The sequence below is a fragment of the Neophocaena asiaeorientalis genome, unplaced genomic scaffold (assembly GCF_003031525.2).
Source record: "Neophocaena asiaeorientalis asiaeorientalis breed wild unplaced genomic scaffold, Neophocaena_asiaeorientalis_V1.1 scaffold136, whole genome shotgun sequence".
NCBI classification, from domain to species: Eukaryota; Metazoa; Chordata; class Mammalia; order Artiodactyla; family Phocoenidae; genus Neophocaena; species Neophocaena asiaeorientalis.
The window spans coordinates 2915457-2932280 of NW_020185333.1; the positions used below are offsets into that span (position 1 = coordinate 2915457).

The 16824-nt window shown below is 44.6% G+C and overlaps 1 protein-coding gene across 1 annotated transcript in view; it reads right to left on the minus strand.

The window, feature by feature from the left end:
• CUNH3orf52 (chromosome unknown C3orf52 homolog) overlaps positions 1 to 15301 on the minus strand; it is a 30138-nt gene extending 14837 nt beyond the window's left edge. Inside the window, exons 1-3 of the mRNA XM_024735361.1 lie at positions 15133 to 15301; positions 9100 to 9229; positions 11 to 138 (exon numbers count right to left, since the gene is read on the minus strand). Of these exons, the coding sequence (XP_024591129.1) occupies positions 11 to 138; positions 9100 to 9229; positions 15133 to 15270 (396 nt within the window). The 5' untranslated portion in view covers positions 15271 to 15301. The remainder of the gene's footprint in view (positions 1 to 10; positions 139 to 9099; positions 9230 to 15132) is intronic.
• Between the last annotated feature and the right edge of the window lie 1523 nt (positions 15302 to 16824).

Consider the following 16824-nt stretch of genomic DNA (forward strand, 5'->3'; position numbering starts at 1 on the left):
GGTATCCTACCCTTTTCGTGAGCAGGTCAGGCAATTTCTCTTCAGTAACACACTCCTCTGGAATCTTTAGCGTGACCAAGAATGTTTTATTAGACGACAATTCAAGTATTTCATTTTCATCCTCATCGACATAGGTTACTAAAGAGAATGGAGGGGGGTATAAAAAGTAAAAGTAAACACATGCATAAAATAATAAACTTATTTACTTCATTGGCTGCTATACTTAAAAAACAAACAACGAATATTCATCAGGGATAAAGCCTGGACACAGTAAGCAAGAATAAACAGAAATGTTTTCTCTTCTCAGTAAGGCTGAATAAAGACAAGGGCTCACCTCTATCATGATATAAATTTTGTTGTTTTATTTGACGCCACGGGGGGCTCAGATTCCACTGAACACAGACTGGGAGAAGGGCGGTGGGAGGAAGCGGGAAGAACGTGAACTCCTTTGTTAAACTGACCCTGTAGCTTAGCTACATGCACAGGTGTCAAGGCAGACGCTGGAGACGTTCTGGAGGGGCCAAAAAACCATGGGGGACGGGGGACAAGGAGTAGAGCAAGGAACTTTGCTGAATCCTCTTCGTTTCTGTACACATGCTGAGGAAGTGACCATCCTCCAGCAGAACAGCTTGGGGATTAGAATCTGAGAGCGTGAGCATGACGTCATCGCTCTCCAAGATGTCCCACGGCGGGGATGTTGACACACTCTGTTTGCACTCAGAGCCCCAGGGCTCACAGGACTTACATTCCTGGGACAACAGTTGGCTGCTTTGTTCTAAGGACTACGAGCTAATTGATTTCTTAAGCAGTTAGAGCCAAAGGAAAAACACACAAAGTCGGAGACAGGAGTTCAAAGCTGGCATGCTGGCACTAATTATGCTCCCCTGGCTTCCTGCCGGGGTCACTCGGGGACAACCTCTCCGGCCCTGAGAAAGGTGTGGGTGACTGGAACCAGGTGTTTGTCGTGAATTTTTTTCTGTAATCCCACACCTCAAACATAACATTATCAGCCTCTTTTACTGGACTCTGAAAAGGCCACAGTGGCATCAATTCTGGGTTTATGATGGAAGAAAGAGTCCTGGTACTTATTCCCTGAGGAAGTCTGAAGTGTGAGGCAGGAGAAACAAGGGAATGTGCAGGAGAATTAACAGAGCGGGCCGGAGGCTGCCAGCCTTAGCAAGTCCAGCGCAATGTTGGCCCCTGGCTGGAATCTGGAGCTTAGATTTCTGGAGTGTTCCCACGTTTCCTGGTAAAGAGTGGCTGGCTGTGCCTCAACTGTTTGCAGAAACAGTGTGGCTTGGGCTGAGCCTCTCCTTTCCTTCTGGGAGTCTGGAGTTTTGGTAGGTACCGGGCAGAGCCTGCCTATGAGACCAACTCCAATAAAAACTGAATCTCTAATGAGCTTCCCTGGTGGACAACATTTCACATGTGTTGTCACAACTCATTGCTGGAGGAATTAAGTGCACTCTGTGTGACTGCACTGGGCAAAGACTCTTGGAAGCTTGCACCTGGTTGCCTCCATATTTTCCTTTATATCCTTTAGCTGTAGTAAATCAGTCATCTTTATGACTATATGCTGAGTCCTATGAGTCTTACCAGCAAATCATTGAATCTGGGGGTGATCTTGGGGACCCCAACACAGGGAATTATCCCTGCATCCTTATTTGTTGTAAGTCATCATGTTATTTTTGTCTGAGAATAAAAGTTATGCCCTCAAAGCAGAAAACTTGCAAAGTATAGGAAATTGTAGCAAAGCAAGAAAAAAATTACTAATAATTCTTTAATCAAAAGGTCCCCCCCATATTTTATATTATATATTTGAGGTCTTAATGAGAAGGTAATTTGTATACTGCTTTTTGTTGTTTGTTGTCATCATTTCTTCTGTCTTGATTCTTTTGTTGCTGTTTACATATCAAAAGCCATTCCCCACGTGTTTAAAATTCCTTGCAAAGATTATTTAATGGCTGCACTAATGTTCTAAAACCATTTAGTGTTTTTATCTTTCCAATTTATAAATGCGGCTGCAATGGGTATCTTTGAGCTCTACACCCACCACATACATTTCCAGAGTAGATATCATTGCCTCAGAAAGGAATAAGGATGCCAGAGAATGGATACAGGAGTCACAGAACTGCTGAACTCAAGGGCACTAAGAAATGCCAGGTTTGCCATTGTATATTCTTGCCTCCTTTGCCACAGACTGATTGACTATAAGCGCATGGGTTTACTTCTGGGCTCTCTATCCTGTTCCGTTGATCTGCATCTCTGTTTTTGTGCCAGTACCATACTGTTTTGATGGCTGTAGCTTTGAAGTATAATCTGAAGTCAGGGAGCCTGATTCCTCCAGCTCTGTTTCTCTTTCCCAAGATTGTTGTAGCTATTCAGGGTCTTTTGTGTTTCCATACAAATTTTAAGATTTTTTTGTTCTAGTTCTGTGAAAAATGTCATTGGTAATTTGATAGGTATTGCAGTGAATCTGTAGAGTGCTTTGGGTAGCATGGCCATTTTGAAAATATTTATTCTTCCAATCCAAGAACGCAGTATATCTTTCCATCTGTTTGTGTCTTATTTGGTTTCTTTCATCAGTGCCTTATAGTTTTCATAGTACAGGTCTTTTGCCTCCTTAGGTAGGTTATTCCTAGGTATTTTATTATTTTTGATGTGATGGTAAATGAGATTGTTTTCTTAATTTCTCTTTCTGCTCTTTCATTGTTAGTGTATAGGAAAGCAGGAGATTTCTGTGTATTAATTTTGTATCCTGCAACTTTACCAAATGCATTGATGAGCTCCAGTAGTTTTCTGGTAGTGTCTTTAAGATTTTCTATGTACAGTATCATGTCATCTGCAAACAGTGACAGTTTTACTTCTTTTCCAATTTGGATCCCTTTTATTAAGAAATGCCAAGCTCAGGACTTCCCTGGTAGTCCAGTGGTTAAGGCTCTGTACTCCCAATGCAGGGGGCCCGGGTTCGACCCCTCGTCAGGGAACTAGGTCCCACATGCATGCTGCAACTAAGGAGCTTGCCTGCCGCAACTAAAGAGCCTGCGTGCCACAGCTAAGGAGCCAGCACAACCAAAATAAATAAATAAATAAATGATAATTTTTAAAAAAAAAGGAAGAAAGAAATGCCAAGTTCAAAAAGAGGTCTCCAATAATAGCTCTAATGACATACACTTAACTTGTATTATCTGAATGAATCTGTACCCGACCTGGCTAAATAGTCATGCTTGTTAAAATAACAACAACAGCAAAAAAAAAATAGGCTTACCCAGTCAGCAGAATTTTCATGTTTTTAATGGGATTTAACCTAGTCAGTGTTTTCATGTAGAGAAAACGTCTTTAAAAAATTGTAGTACATACACAGAGGACACTGGAAGCACACAAAAACAGCTCTTAGGCAGGAATATAAGAAATGAGGCTGGAGAGGTAGGCCTTAAATGCCAGATGTCTTCAAGAGATAATGGTGGTTGTTAAATGCCTCCCAGGAAGGAGATGAGGGTAAATCTGCTGGTGACAGATGGGATGAAATGGAACTGGGGGAGATTGGAGGTAGAGAGGCCACTGGACAAGAATGGGAGAGACAGATTTCGACTGACAGCAGTGGGAAGAGGAAGGAAGGAAGGGAGGGAGAAGAAAGACCAGGATGGTGGAAACAGAGCTGGCTGTAAAGGCAGCCAGACTTAGTTTGAATTCCAGCTCAGTTAGTCATTAGCCATGTTACTTGAGCAAGTCACTTAAATCTCTGAAGCAGTTTCCTCAACAGAAATGCCTACACTGTAGGTGACGGTAAAGATAAGAACAGCCATATATAAAGTATACAGCACAGAGCCTTGCAGTAGGCAGGTAGTCAATGTTGAAAGTTTCTATCAAGACACTACCAAGGAATGATTGATAAGATCTGGTCATTATCTAGCTATAGGAAAGAAGAAGAAATCAAAAATGTCCCAAAGTATCAAGCCTAGGTAACAGGAAGAACAACAGCTACCGTATTAAGCATTATGCACATGTATGCACTTGTATTTACCTCATGTAATCCTCAAATCAACCCTATTAATTAAATATTAATGTTTTTATTTTAAAATGACGACATTGAGGCTTAGAAAAAATGCATAATTTGCTTAGGTCAGTCAATTGAGCTAGTAAGTAGGAGGGTCAAGGTATATTTATAGACACAGATCCAGAAATCATTTCTATTTTACAAATGTGGAAACTGAGGCCAAGAGCGTTGAAGAATTTGCCTAAAGGTACACAATTGGATGATATAAACCTGGCCTCATGACTCACCATGAAACTATAAAAGGTGAGCTCAGTGGAGAAGGGGATACACATGACTAGTAGTTTCACATGGATAATGATAAAGATGATGACAGTTATTTCCAGGTAGAGAACTACAGGAAAGTGCATGACTAAAACTCAGGAAAAGTGTTCCAGGGGGCACCTCCGAGAGGGGATGGCTGCTGCCTTGGGACTAAATGAGCTTCTCAAGGGAAAGAATGAAGAATGAGAAAAGTGAGAAGGCTGAAGACATGCCTCCTGCAGTCACAACATGGAGCCAAAGGCAGAAATAAAGTCCTGAAGTCCAGAGTTCTGAAGGCCTGGAAGAGTACAACACAGTGGACAGAGCTGAAGGCTGCAAACAGGGCAGGGGAAGGGAGAAAGGCCACTGGGTTTTATGATCAGACACTTGCTGTTGACCTTTGGAAGAACAATTTGGGACCAATGGATACAGTGGTTTAGGAGTGAGCAGGAGATAAGATCACAGACCTCTCTTTCTAGAAGTCTGCCAGTGAAAAAAGAGGGAGAGACAAATATATAAATGAAGTAGCAAGATGCTGATGGAAGACTGCTCTGAAGGAGAGACGATGTGAGCACATTTGAAGAGGCCCTAGAGGATGCTTAGAAAGAAAGGGCGCTATCTGAAGGTCCACGGGTCAGAAGAAGCTGGAGAGGATTCTATGGAGAGCACAGGTGAAGAGGTCAGTCTTGGGAAGACAGGAGAACATATGAGATGTGAGGGAAAGAGAAGCAGGTGAAAATGCAAAGAAATTTCAAGATACTGGGCTTGCTGTCTGACTAGGATTTTCCCATGAGTCACCCTATACCAGGGAGCAACCGGTGCAACTTGCTTGTCTGCCAGGACCATGTGATGTCATAAGATGTGATTCTTATTCCCAACTCAAGGCAAAACAAACCCATCCAATACAGCATCACATAGGAAGTCCCTGCCTGCATCTCAGTACCAGAGCCTCCCCTACTCATAGAAAAGCCCGTATGGTAAGAGAGCTGGGGGACATCACATAAGGGCTCCTAGACTGTTAAAACTGGTCACCTTTAACTCATATTTCTAACCATCCACCTACTTGTCACAGTTTGGTTTCTGTAACATTTAAAATATTTTGCCCAAACCAAGGAAAGGTTTCACCAGTTAAGGCATTCCTAGGGTCTCTCCTGTCACTGTTCGGACAAATTAGTAAAGAAAGCAGAATCCTTGAGGATGTTTATCTGATTCTCCAAATTATCCAGATAGGAAATGACTTTGAGAGAGAGGAAAACTTTTTTTTTTTCCTTTACCCTTCACACAAAGGAATTTATAATTCCTTAGGGAGAAAGAGAAAATCCATTAATACTTTTTTCCTAAAGATCTGGGACAAAACCAGGCCTCTAGATTTAACGGGAAGGATTCCCTGAGCTCTGCCCGCGTCCCTCCGCCAACCCTAAATTGTCCAATTTAAGAAGGTTTCATTGTCTCTTGTGAGCCTGGTGGAGTGCTAGCCTCTCCTCCACACTGTGGACACAGCCCAGGCTCAATGCCTTAAGCCGAGCCGTGATCCTGAATTTGCCATCACTTCAGTGGTGTACCATGGGCACAGTCGGGAGAGAGCCCACTCCAGGTGCAGGCAAGAAGGGGTGCACAGTCTGTAGAGAATTAATAATAATAAACCTGACCACAGGTTGGTCTGCTTGTATTATCACCACATCATGGCCATTCCTATCAATGTCAGTGACAAGCTACAGCTCCCCACTGGGCACCTCATTCTGGTACCCTACTGGCCCCTCCCCAAATGGGATATCTTTCTGTACTGGGATGTATTTAGTGTACCCTCTGGGTCCACTCCAGCTCCACATTTATTATCACCTCGACCTCTGAGCCTCAGTCTGGAGACTACAGAGCCCCGAGACAGGAGAGTAAGGAGTTGGGAGAAAGGGAAGGAGGAGGGGAATGGCAAATGGAGGTGCTGAGAAACTTCACTTCTTAATGAGCCAGACAGCATCACTTCTTAAAGAATGTACACTCATTCTTTTTTTTCTAATTGAAGTATGGTTGCTGTACAATGTTATATAAGTTACAGGTGTACAATGTAGCGATTCACAATTTTTAAAGGTTATACTCCATTTACAGTCATTGTAAAATACTGGTCATATTCCCCGTGCTGTACAATATACCTAATAGTCTGGATTTCTTTCTCCCCTACCCACATATCGCCCCTCCCACATTCATTAATGAATGCACAGCCTTCGACTCTCCCACCTGCCCTTTTCCCAGAGAGCAGCATTTTCTACACAGCGCCCAGAAGTTCTACCAATACTCGATTCATATCAACGGGCTTGACAATTGGACAATGGCTGATTTTTGCAGACTGTCATCCCAGAAGTGCCCGCGGAGCTGCTCTGGGTGAGGCTGGGACTGTCATGGAGGGAGTCCTGTCCCTGCTCCTTTTTATCCATTAAACCCACCACTGCCTACTATGACCCTCCCCACAAGCCCAAACTCTTGAAAGTTGAGATGCCAAGTAAAATAAAAGTATTTCCCTGATTTAAAAAAAGTAAAAGTTTGAAAATCTCTCTTATGGCATTAACATATTTTAAACACAATTTTATAACCAAACTGAAAACAAAGTTTGCACCACAAGTGTTAAAAAACTTCCCTGAATCTAATCCTGTGAACTCTCACGTCCCCCTGAGAAACTGGAGGAAAATGGAATCCCTTCTTCTGCAGGTTGCTCTTCGTGATCTGAAGAGGTCAAATGACTTTCTGAGAATGAAAATGGAAGACAGCTCTTGGATCTTGAGTTGTTTTTTTTTTTTTTTTTTTTTTTTTTTTTTGGCCAATCAGCTTGCAGGATCTTAGTTCCCCAACCAGGGATCAAACCCGTGCCCCCTGCAGTGGAAGCATGGAGTCTTAACTAATGGACACCAGGGAAATCCCTGGGTCTTGAGCTTTAGAATCCTCAATATCAAACCAACCAAATCTGTGGCATCATCCTGTTATAGGCCCCAGATGCCAGCCGATGGTTCAGCCAACTTTTAGGACAGCACTGGCTGGTTGTGATAGGACAAGGCTGTGTGACTCAATTTCAGTTTCAATATCCACATGTGGGAGATGATGGGAAGAGGGAGTATCAACACTCATACCAAAGCGATTGTCCTCAGTGTGATGAAGCAGGGGCAGCACCTCTTATCAACTTCTCCCTGCCTCAGGACCAGCCTCTGGCCTCAAAGACACAGCCATTCCACCTCAACACTGCCTTAAGTAACTAAGCAAACATGCTGCCTGCCTGGGAAGCTCACATGCTAGAGGTTGGCACACCCCATCAGAGTTTTCCTGTTTCTTCAGGTACTGTAAAACTTTGAGACAGGAGACGAAAGGGTTGGGACAAGGAGGAACAGGAGGTGAATGGCAAATGCAGTTCCTTAGGAGAATTCCCAGGGCCCCCTCTGGAGAAACTCAGGGGCTGCCATGCTTGCTCTCATCCTGTAACTTGGTTTGCTATGGAGAGTCCAGCTCAACCCTTATCTTGTGGTGATCGGATCACCCTCACAAGTATCCCGGTTCCAGAAGAGCCCCACTCACACCCCTGTACCCTACAATCACCCACACATAGAAATGAAGGCACTTTTCTTTTTTCCTATTTTGAAATTGAAATATTGCCCACTGGGGGTGGGGGTGTGTGCTATATTTATGCATCATAAAAACCTTAATACTGATAATCATAAAAAAATTAGCAACTACCTAAAAGGTTTTAAAAAGATGTGGGAGGGCTTCCCTGGTGGCGCAGTGGTTGAGAGTCCGCCTGCAGGGGACACAGGTTCGTGCCCCGGTCAGGGAGGATCCCACATGCCGTGGAGCGGCTGGGCCCGTGAGCCATGGCCACTGAGCCTGCGTGTCCGGAGCCTGTGCTCCGCAACGGGAGAGGCCACAGCAGTGAGAGGCCCGCGTACCGCAAAAAAAAAAAAAAAATGTGGAAGAGTACATCATGCAGTTATAAAAAAAAAATGTTCACAAATAATTTTTAATGAATTGGCAAAATGATCTCAATGTAACATTAAAATCCTAAAGGTGAGCCACAGGGTGATAAAAAACAATCTGATCGCAAATTATTTTTAAAATGCAAGTAAGAAAAAGACTAGAGAAAAATATAACAAAATATTAATAATGTGGATGGGCTTTATGGGTAACTGAACATGTACTATGTTCATATTCATAATAAAAAATAAAATGAGATAATGCATGTAAAATATATATGTAGCACCATGTGAGTTTTTGTTTTGTACCACATACGACACAAATATAACAGTGATTTCTAAAATAAGTTAAAATAATGACAGCTTACAGATACATGGTTCTATAAAGTTTTTTAAATGCTTCCAAATACATTATTCATCATTTTACCATTACAATAATATACTAGGTATATCAGATAAAGTTATCGTTATACAATAATTACCTTTTTACAATAATTATCTTGACTAAACAAATTATTTTTAAAACTTTTCAAACATGCATGGGTAAGATACAATAAAACATAGTGTTTATGGAAATTAAAAATTTAAGAAATCTTCAACATCCAATGGGTAGAGTTTAAAGTAAAACAATGACCCCCATACTTTTTCCAGAGTTTATAAAACACACAAAAAAGAAAAGAAAAGCAAAAATCATGTATACCTCCCATCTATTCAACATATCGCAAACCAGCTTTAAATTCATATTATAAACGATGAAGTAGCAGTGAGTACGTCTTTGATTTCAGCGTTTAAGTGTCATAAGCATCACCTGAGTTCTCAAAATGCATCAATTTAGTCATGTTTAAAATCTCTTACCTCCAATCAGACATAAGCTTATGATGATGACTATAACAAGACCTAGGAAAACAGAGGCGAGGACCATCCACAGTTTGCACTTTCCAACCAAGTTCTTATTACAGGTGTTCCAAGGGCTTTCCTTGTCAGCCTGGAAAGCAGAGGGAGACTTAGAGGCAGGCATTTGGTTTCAACAAACATTTTTTAATACTCGCTATGGGCCAATGACACTGAAATGAAGGCAGCAGGATCCTGACCCCGAGGGGCTCCACCCTACTGAGTCAAGTTTACAGAAGGACAGAAATGGAACCTCACAAAGAAGTTAGCAAGAAAATGCTCTGGGGACTCTGAGGTGGGAAGGACAGGCAGGATTTTGAAGGATGGACAGAGAAAGGCATTGCAAACCCGGGAAAGAATATCCTCCGTGTGGACTCACAGTGAAATTGGCCAAGAGATGCATCTGATAGGAATGTCGGTTTCAGAGGCAAGTAATGAGAGTTAAGATTAGAGGGAGTGAAAGGTTGAAGCATATCTGAGAGGGTCTTAAATGCTGCCAGAGCAGTTTGGACTTAAATTGGCGTGTACTGGGAACTCGTTGAAGGTTTTTGGCACACAAAAGCTGAGGAGAAGATTAAGAGAATGATGTATAGTTTAGACCAAGAGAACCTTCTGCTGGGGCCCAGACTCTATGTAATAAGGGCCTGGAAAGGGAATGAAAGGGAGGACAAGGACGGGAGAGATACCAGAAAATAAGCTGCAATGTGTGTAGTGAGGCAGAGGGTGGGGTTAAAGTAAATAATTTCAACCGCTCTGGTCTACTGAACACCAACACCGTTTCACTTCATCTGAACAGCCCTGCAAGGGAGGTATTAACCCATTTCAAAGATGCAGTTGGGAGAGATTAGCCAGGACTAACCCCTGCTGCGTGACACTGCCCCACTCACTCGCTCTCCCATTGGTCTACAGCGTCCCCCAGGCACTGTGTGGGGCTCCAGGTTATAAGTGCGCCCGGCCACCTCCACTCTCAGTACTGCCACCTGCCCCTAAAAGGTCCCATTCCTCTCCTCCTACTTCCTACGTGGAGACCATGGGAAACAATGGAATATGATGCGGAAAAAATGTGTTTCTGTATCAGGATCCCAATCCCAGCTATACCACTTATAGGCAGGGTGTCTATCAGCAAACCCCTTACTGAAACTCACCAGCCCCAAGGTCCTCACCCGTAAAACACATAAGTAATAAATCTAGCTCACGGGGCTGTTATAAAAACTAGAGATCACGCACACGAAGCACTTGCTAAACAAGGGTAGAGTGGAGGTCACACTTCGGAGCCCCTGAGCGCACTTGACACTGGTTCTCAACACACAGGAGCCAGTGGTTACGTGGAGTATTCACCTGCCTCACCAAGCGGCAGCAGGCACTTCCTGAATCCGTGCCTCGTTAACTTTCTCTTCTGTCGTGATTTTAGTGGCAGCTATCAGAAAAAGAAACTGTCCACGTAAGGACTACAGTTTAATCTTTCTCGATGAGAGGGTCCAAGCCTGCATATCAGAATCACGTGAAGGGGAATTTAAACAACACCTAGGCCCTACCCGGACCCAGGGGATCAGACTGCAGGGAAGGTGCGAGCAGACCCAGTTTGTCAATGTAGACTTCCCAAGGTAAATCAGCTGCTTTACGAGAGGTGGACCCCTGGTCTGGAGCCTCCCTGCTCTTCAGGAACCTGGTCAAATCTCTCCTTTCGTGGAGGCCTCCCTACCAGCCCACCCGTGGAGAGATCTCCCAGTACACACAGCTCGTCTGCCGCTGCCACTGCCTGTCTTGTCTGGTTTCAGGTCCGAATATAAACAGATACTGGCCTATCTTCCTAGGGAAAGTGAAACCACATAGAAGGAAGGGTGGCTCTTAAAATTCCCCACTCTTATATCCCATACCTCTGCCTCATACAAGTAACAGGCACTTAATAAATGTGTGTTGCTTAATTATAGTGGGAGCCCAAAATTTTGAGAATGCACTTTGAGAAGCTCTAGAGTAGAGGTCACACTTTGGAGCCCCTGCATGCACTGGCCCTTCGGGTGGGGTATGAGGGGTGCAGTAAAGGCCCCGTCAATATCTGGACAGAGGGAAACCCTCCTGAGGTAAGTGGGTGTGGAGTCCAGGGATGGCACCACCGCTCACCCCTACCCACAGACTGAGCATTGCTCCAAGGTCACCAAAGCTAGTGGCTCAACAAGGCACATAAGAAAGAGGAGTCCCAGTACAAGAAGCCTTGAACTTCTCAGGGGACAGAAACATATCTTCCTATTTACAGAGCTCCTGAGACACATGCCATTTTCAGTCCTTGTACAAGACACAGCAGGAACCATAAATATTAGCACAAAATGAAATGGTCTGGAGTCTCAAATGAGCCCATGAATGAGGGTCAATGCACCTCTTTGGCCCTTTGTGCCTTCGCCTATGCTATCCCTTAGAGACCACAAACTAGGATACGCTGGTGGTGTGAGGAGACCAATGTTCTGACTTCCTGGGGGAACTCAGCTCAGAATTATATAGCCCTCCTCTGTAGGAAATGCCTCTTCCTGTCCAGCCCATCACTGCCATCCTACAGGCTGGCCCCTTCTCCTGCCGTCAGCCCGAAGCCAGAGACCACTATCCTTTGAATGACTGATCTTCACATATTTTAAGTCATCGTAAAATGGTCTGCCAGACACACCCAACCCATCAACAGAGTACAGCGCTTCTCAGCGGTCTGCACGCTAGAATCAACACAGGAATTCTAGTGTTTCGAAGTGCCCCCAGGAGAGGCCACCCTGCCTTGAGAGAGCCTCTGATCCAGCAGATACACGCTACCCATGCACACTGGGTCATGGAAACACAATGCCTCCTTCCCTGCCTTCTTTAGCATTTCTTGCCCAAATTCTAGGTCATGAGGAGAGGCCACAGGCAGGTTCTTCTCCAGAGTGGCTTCTGAAGATTTTTACAAACTGCATCTCACACTCTATGATGGCAGCATATGGCCCAAGAATTTCTGTGACTTTCCTCTGACTATTCCCCCAGATATATTCACATCCCTCTTCAAATAAGGTCCAAATACATGACATAAGGTCCTGAAACAATGGCAGGGCTACGTATCTCTTGGATACAAAAAGCTTTTCTTCTCTTTGGCTCAATTAGGAAAAGCTATTATATAGATCAGGGGAAATTTTTCTTAGCACACAGTAAAATCTATATTATGTAATCTTCATTGTGGGATTTAATCCACTTGTTGACTCAAGCACAAAAGAGCCAGCTGATTCTTGTCCAAAATTCTGAACAACACATGTCAATGGGCTAATTTTTAGCTAGCCCATTCATATATGTAGTGCCTGCCTCAAAACTACCCATGGATTATTATTGCTATTATTAAAATGATGCTGCCATCCCTTAAAATGCCTCTGGGACTTCTACCTGAAAAATGAGGTCAGAGTCCGTGAAATGAGCCATAAAAGAAAAGTAGTCTTACTCAATTATCCCTAATGCCTTTTCCAGTTTTGACCCAACTACATTGCCATGTTTACAGTGATGGCAGGCAAAGTGAAGTTCAATGGCTTACAATCCTTTTCCCTCAAGCCCCAAACCCAAATTAAGAAACAGAAAGTTCTTTCTACTGCCTTTGAATACCCTCCCAGATTAGCCCTTCCAAGTAGGAAGATACCCATGATATGGGATGTCTTCTTCCCGATGATTCTCAAACTGTTCCCTGCTCGTCACGCATCTACCCGTCTGCTTACATCTCCCTCATCATGCCAGATACGCTACTCAATTCCTCATATTTCACCTACGTTCCATAACGTACAGAAATTAGTAATAATATATAACAGGCAATTATACATAAATAAATATGTTATATATATTTATATATTCAAATTATGTACATATATATAGACATATAAAATAAATCAACAAAAGCAGCATAGGTTTGAAAAACAGCCTGAGTTCAATCTCAGAGCCACCACTGGGTGAACTTGAGTATTTAGGTAACTCCGCCTGCGACTCAAGTTCTTCACTCAGTTTCTTCTTCTGTCAAATCAGAATGCCACCCCCTTCCTCTGAAGTTTTTTGTGCTCATTAAATGCATTTATGTAGCAGAAGTGTTTGGCACATGATAGGTACAAAACATATGTTTAATAAAAACACATGGACTTAATGCTACATTTCAAAATTGGAAATCTTAAAATACAGTTTAAAGAGACCTACACACAAAAGTCTTAAGAGTCTGGATCTTGTGCTTGTGGCTACATTAGTTGACTTTTCAATTTAAAATACACTTCAGCTGATTCTATGGAACGAGAGAATGATTAACACATTAGATGAGGATTTTTTTTTCCTCTTTTTAAAAATTATTCCTCTTCAAGCATTTCTAGAATGTTCTCCAAGTGCTGATGTAACCCTTCATCTTCACGCCATTCTGTCCCTCACACAGCTTTCCTATTTCCTACACAGCTTTGTATTTCCTACAAAGAAAGCTAGTTCACAAGGAAGTCTCAGATATCTGTATACACCTGGCTAACAAGGAAGTAACTAAAACATGAAAAAGCAATCTCTACCAGGTAGGTTAAATGATAATAAATACGGACACCCTGTATGTGTCCTGCACAGTCTACTCCTCCACTGTATTCAACATGCATTCCCAGGCCTCACAAAGAAGACTGGTTGGTCACATTACATTACCACCAGTTGACAGCTGGGAAAACATAGACCTTAGTGCCTTGCCTTGGGACACACCTTTTAATGGGGAAGTTGTCACCAGAATTCAGATCTCTGGATTCAGTTCCAAACCATGGAGTCCGTGGGGTGTCCTGGGTCTATCTGACATGAGGCAAGTACTCCCAATTCCCATTCCTAGACATTGCCTTGGAGGATCCATACAGTAAGTCCACAGTTGCAGCCACTTGCAGAGAGATCAAATCATCTTCCTCCAACTTTCATTTTTCTATGGTATTGATCTTTCATTCAAATATAAGGTAGCAAATTACTCTCCAGGGTACCTATAAAAGCAGACTTTACAGTATTACTAGGAATCAAGGAGGAAGCAAAAGCAATGCTTTCAACTTCTGAATTTCCTGCTTATCCCCGAAATCAACAGTTGAGCTGCCAAAGGGATGGCAGTAGAGGAGAGGGCCCTAGAAAAATCAGGTTGGAACCATATGTGTATATATGTGGAGTTCCATATAACAAGTAAACATCAAGCCAGTTAGAAGGGTTAATCAGAAGGTAGAATTCAAAGTCTCTCCTGTGTTACAAGCATTTGATCAGAATGAATAATTTTCCTGCCCCTGTTAGAGCTGAATCAGAAGAGTTCAGCCTAAACATCACCAGGGACTTACTTAGAAACTGAGATGAGGCCAAAGCAAATGAGGCAGTCTAGTTCTTTGAGACAAGAACTTGGAAATTATTTCCCTTAGTTGAGCAGGGCAAGTTCACCCGCAGGCCTCTGTACTTGCTCTTTTCTCCCTTCTCTCCTACATCTCTTCCTGTGAAATCAAATGGCCAGACTGAGAGAAGACAAAAAGTGTAGACCCAGGGGATGGCGAGCCGGGATGGGGGATGGTGGGCGGTGGGTGAAGGCTGGGGGAGGGTGGAGGGTGAGGGCGAGTAGCAAGGTCGTATAGGAAAGGAAGACAAAGAATTCTCAAGAAAAGGAGACACCAGTTATCGCTGATTCTCCCTACTGGAAAAAGAAAAACCAAATTAAAAGTTAATGAACTTTTTAAAACCACCTCTACCTCTGGGGATTCTCTCTCAGAAGAGAGGAGCCGCACACCTCCGGGATAAGATTCCTCAAGTTCCTTGGAGCCGGAGGGATCCGAGGGGCCTCGGGCAGGCTCAAGGTGGAGGGCATTGTTGTGTCTGCTCCATTCAGAATATTCCAGCGCGCACCACCGGCGCTTGGGGTCTGCTGCGCCCAGAGAGCTGGCTGGAAACCGGAAACTGTGCGGTGCCAGGCCCGGGTCCTGGCCGGCAGCCTGGCTCAGAGCCCGTCGGATAACGCCGCCAGAGCGAAGACGACCTTACCTGAACTGGGCAGGGCTCCTCCTCCAGAGGAAAGATGCCCTGGACGGCTCCACTGAGAGGCGTCTGCTCGTCTGGCTGCCCCTGGATCACCGAGAGCTCCAGCTCATCTCCTGGCGATGGGGGCCCGGCCCCCTCCATGGACGGGGAGAGGAGGATTAAACAGCCCGCCAGGAAGCAGGACGCATACACCCGAGGGTGCAAAGTGGCCTGGAGCTTGGCTTGCCCTACGCCCCCGGTGGGCGGGGCGGGGAGCCCTCGGGCGGTGGGCGTGGCCTGGTGGGGCGTGGGGGGCTGGAGGCGGGCTTTGACCCCGGGAAGCGCCCCGAGGTCCCGCCAGGTGCCGCAGCCTTGGCCTGCTGTGAGCTCCGGAACACAGCGGAAGAGGGCTGTTTTTCTGGTTTGTTCAGGGCGCTGCTTGCTCTGCCTTGTGCTATTTGTACATATACGAAGCAGAAGCTGAGCCGAGGGCCTGATTGGGCGTCGGGCTGTGGCATGGATGGACATTCCACCCTCCTCGAGGAGCTGTCTGTTGCACGGGCTTGCCCCAGTTTTCGCTGTCTAGCAAAATTTCATTCATTTAATCAACATATAACTATGAACATATAACTATCTCCTGCGTGCCAGGCATCGTGCGAGGTTCTGAGCCAATGAAGGTGCATAATAGGAATACAATCCTTCCTCTTACGAGTCCAGCGTCAGGCAAAGACAGCGCAATGAGTGGTGGAGGGAACAGCAGGCTCAGGAACCAGGCTGCCCAGACTAATCCCCTCTCACAGCGTTCCTACCTGTGAGACCTTGGACTTTCATCTTTCTGTGCCCAGTTTCCTCATCTGGAAAGCTGACATAATGTTAGTACCCCCCCAAGGGAGTTGTTGCCCGATTCATAGAGTTGATGTCAGCAGAGCACTCAGACATATAGCAAACATTCATAAACGTTGGCTATTATCTACTTTTGGGAAGAGGAGTCACAGATACCCCACCACCATCACCACCACCACCACACACACACACACACACACACACACACACACACACAACCTGAGGAAAAAGTATATGCACCCACACACAATCCACAGTCCATAGTTCAGAACTTCTGGTCTTGAGAGCCTGAAATTATGTTTGCTCTGCAGGGTGTGCTGATGCCCTCAAGCTTCTGCTCAGAGCTGGCTTGCTTCCCTACTTCTTCCCTGCCCCCAACAAACATACATACTGAGATGAGTTTGAGACCTGGACCTGGCACATATAAATCAGCTCCATTTCAGAAGATGTCGACTTGTGTCCAAAAATCCAGCACCCTCGATGCCTACTGTTCAGACACTGCCTAGATATCGGGTCTCTAGTTGTCTCTTGCCTGCTGCCAGCTCATCTGGACTCTGGACTCCATCTGCCTGCTGGCTGGGGTCGTGCTAACTGCAGCCACTCAGCTGCTGGCCGGCACTGACTTCTGCTTTCTCTGCCCTAAAAGGCAGGACTCAGTCTGCATTCTCAGCTGGGATTTTGTAAGAGGCTTTCTGATGAAGCAGCAAGGGTTAAGGGAACCAAGAAGGGGCACCAAGGCACCCAAGGACTAGCAACAGCAGAAAGCCCTCCGTACCCTGAGGCTTAAAAGGGACTAGAGCTTGATTAAAAACTAGAACCATCAGTTGGGCCCTCTTGATAGGATCTGTAGTCACAAAAATTTGCAGCCACTGC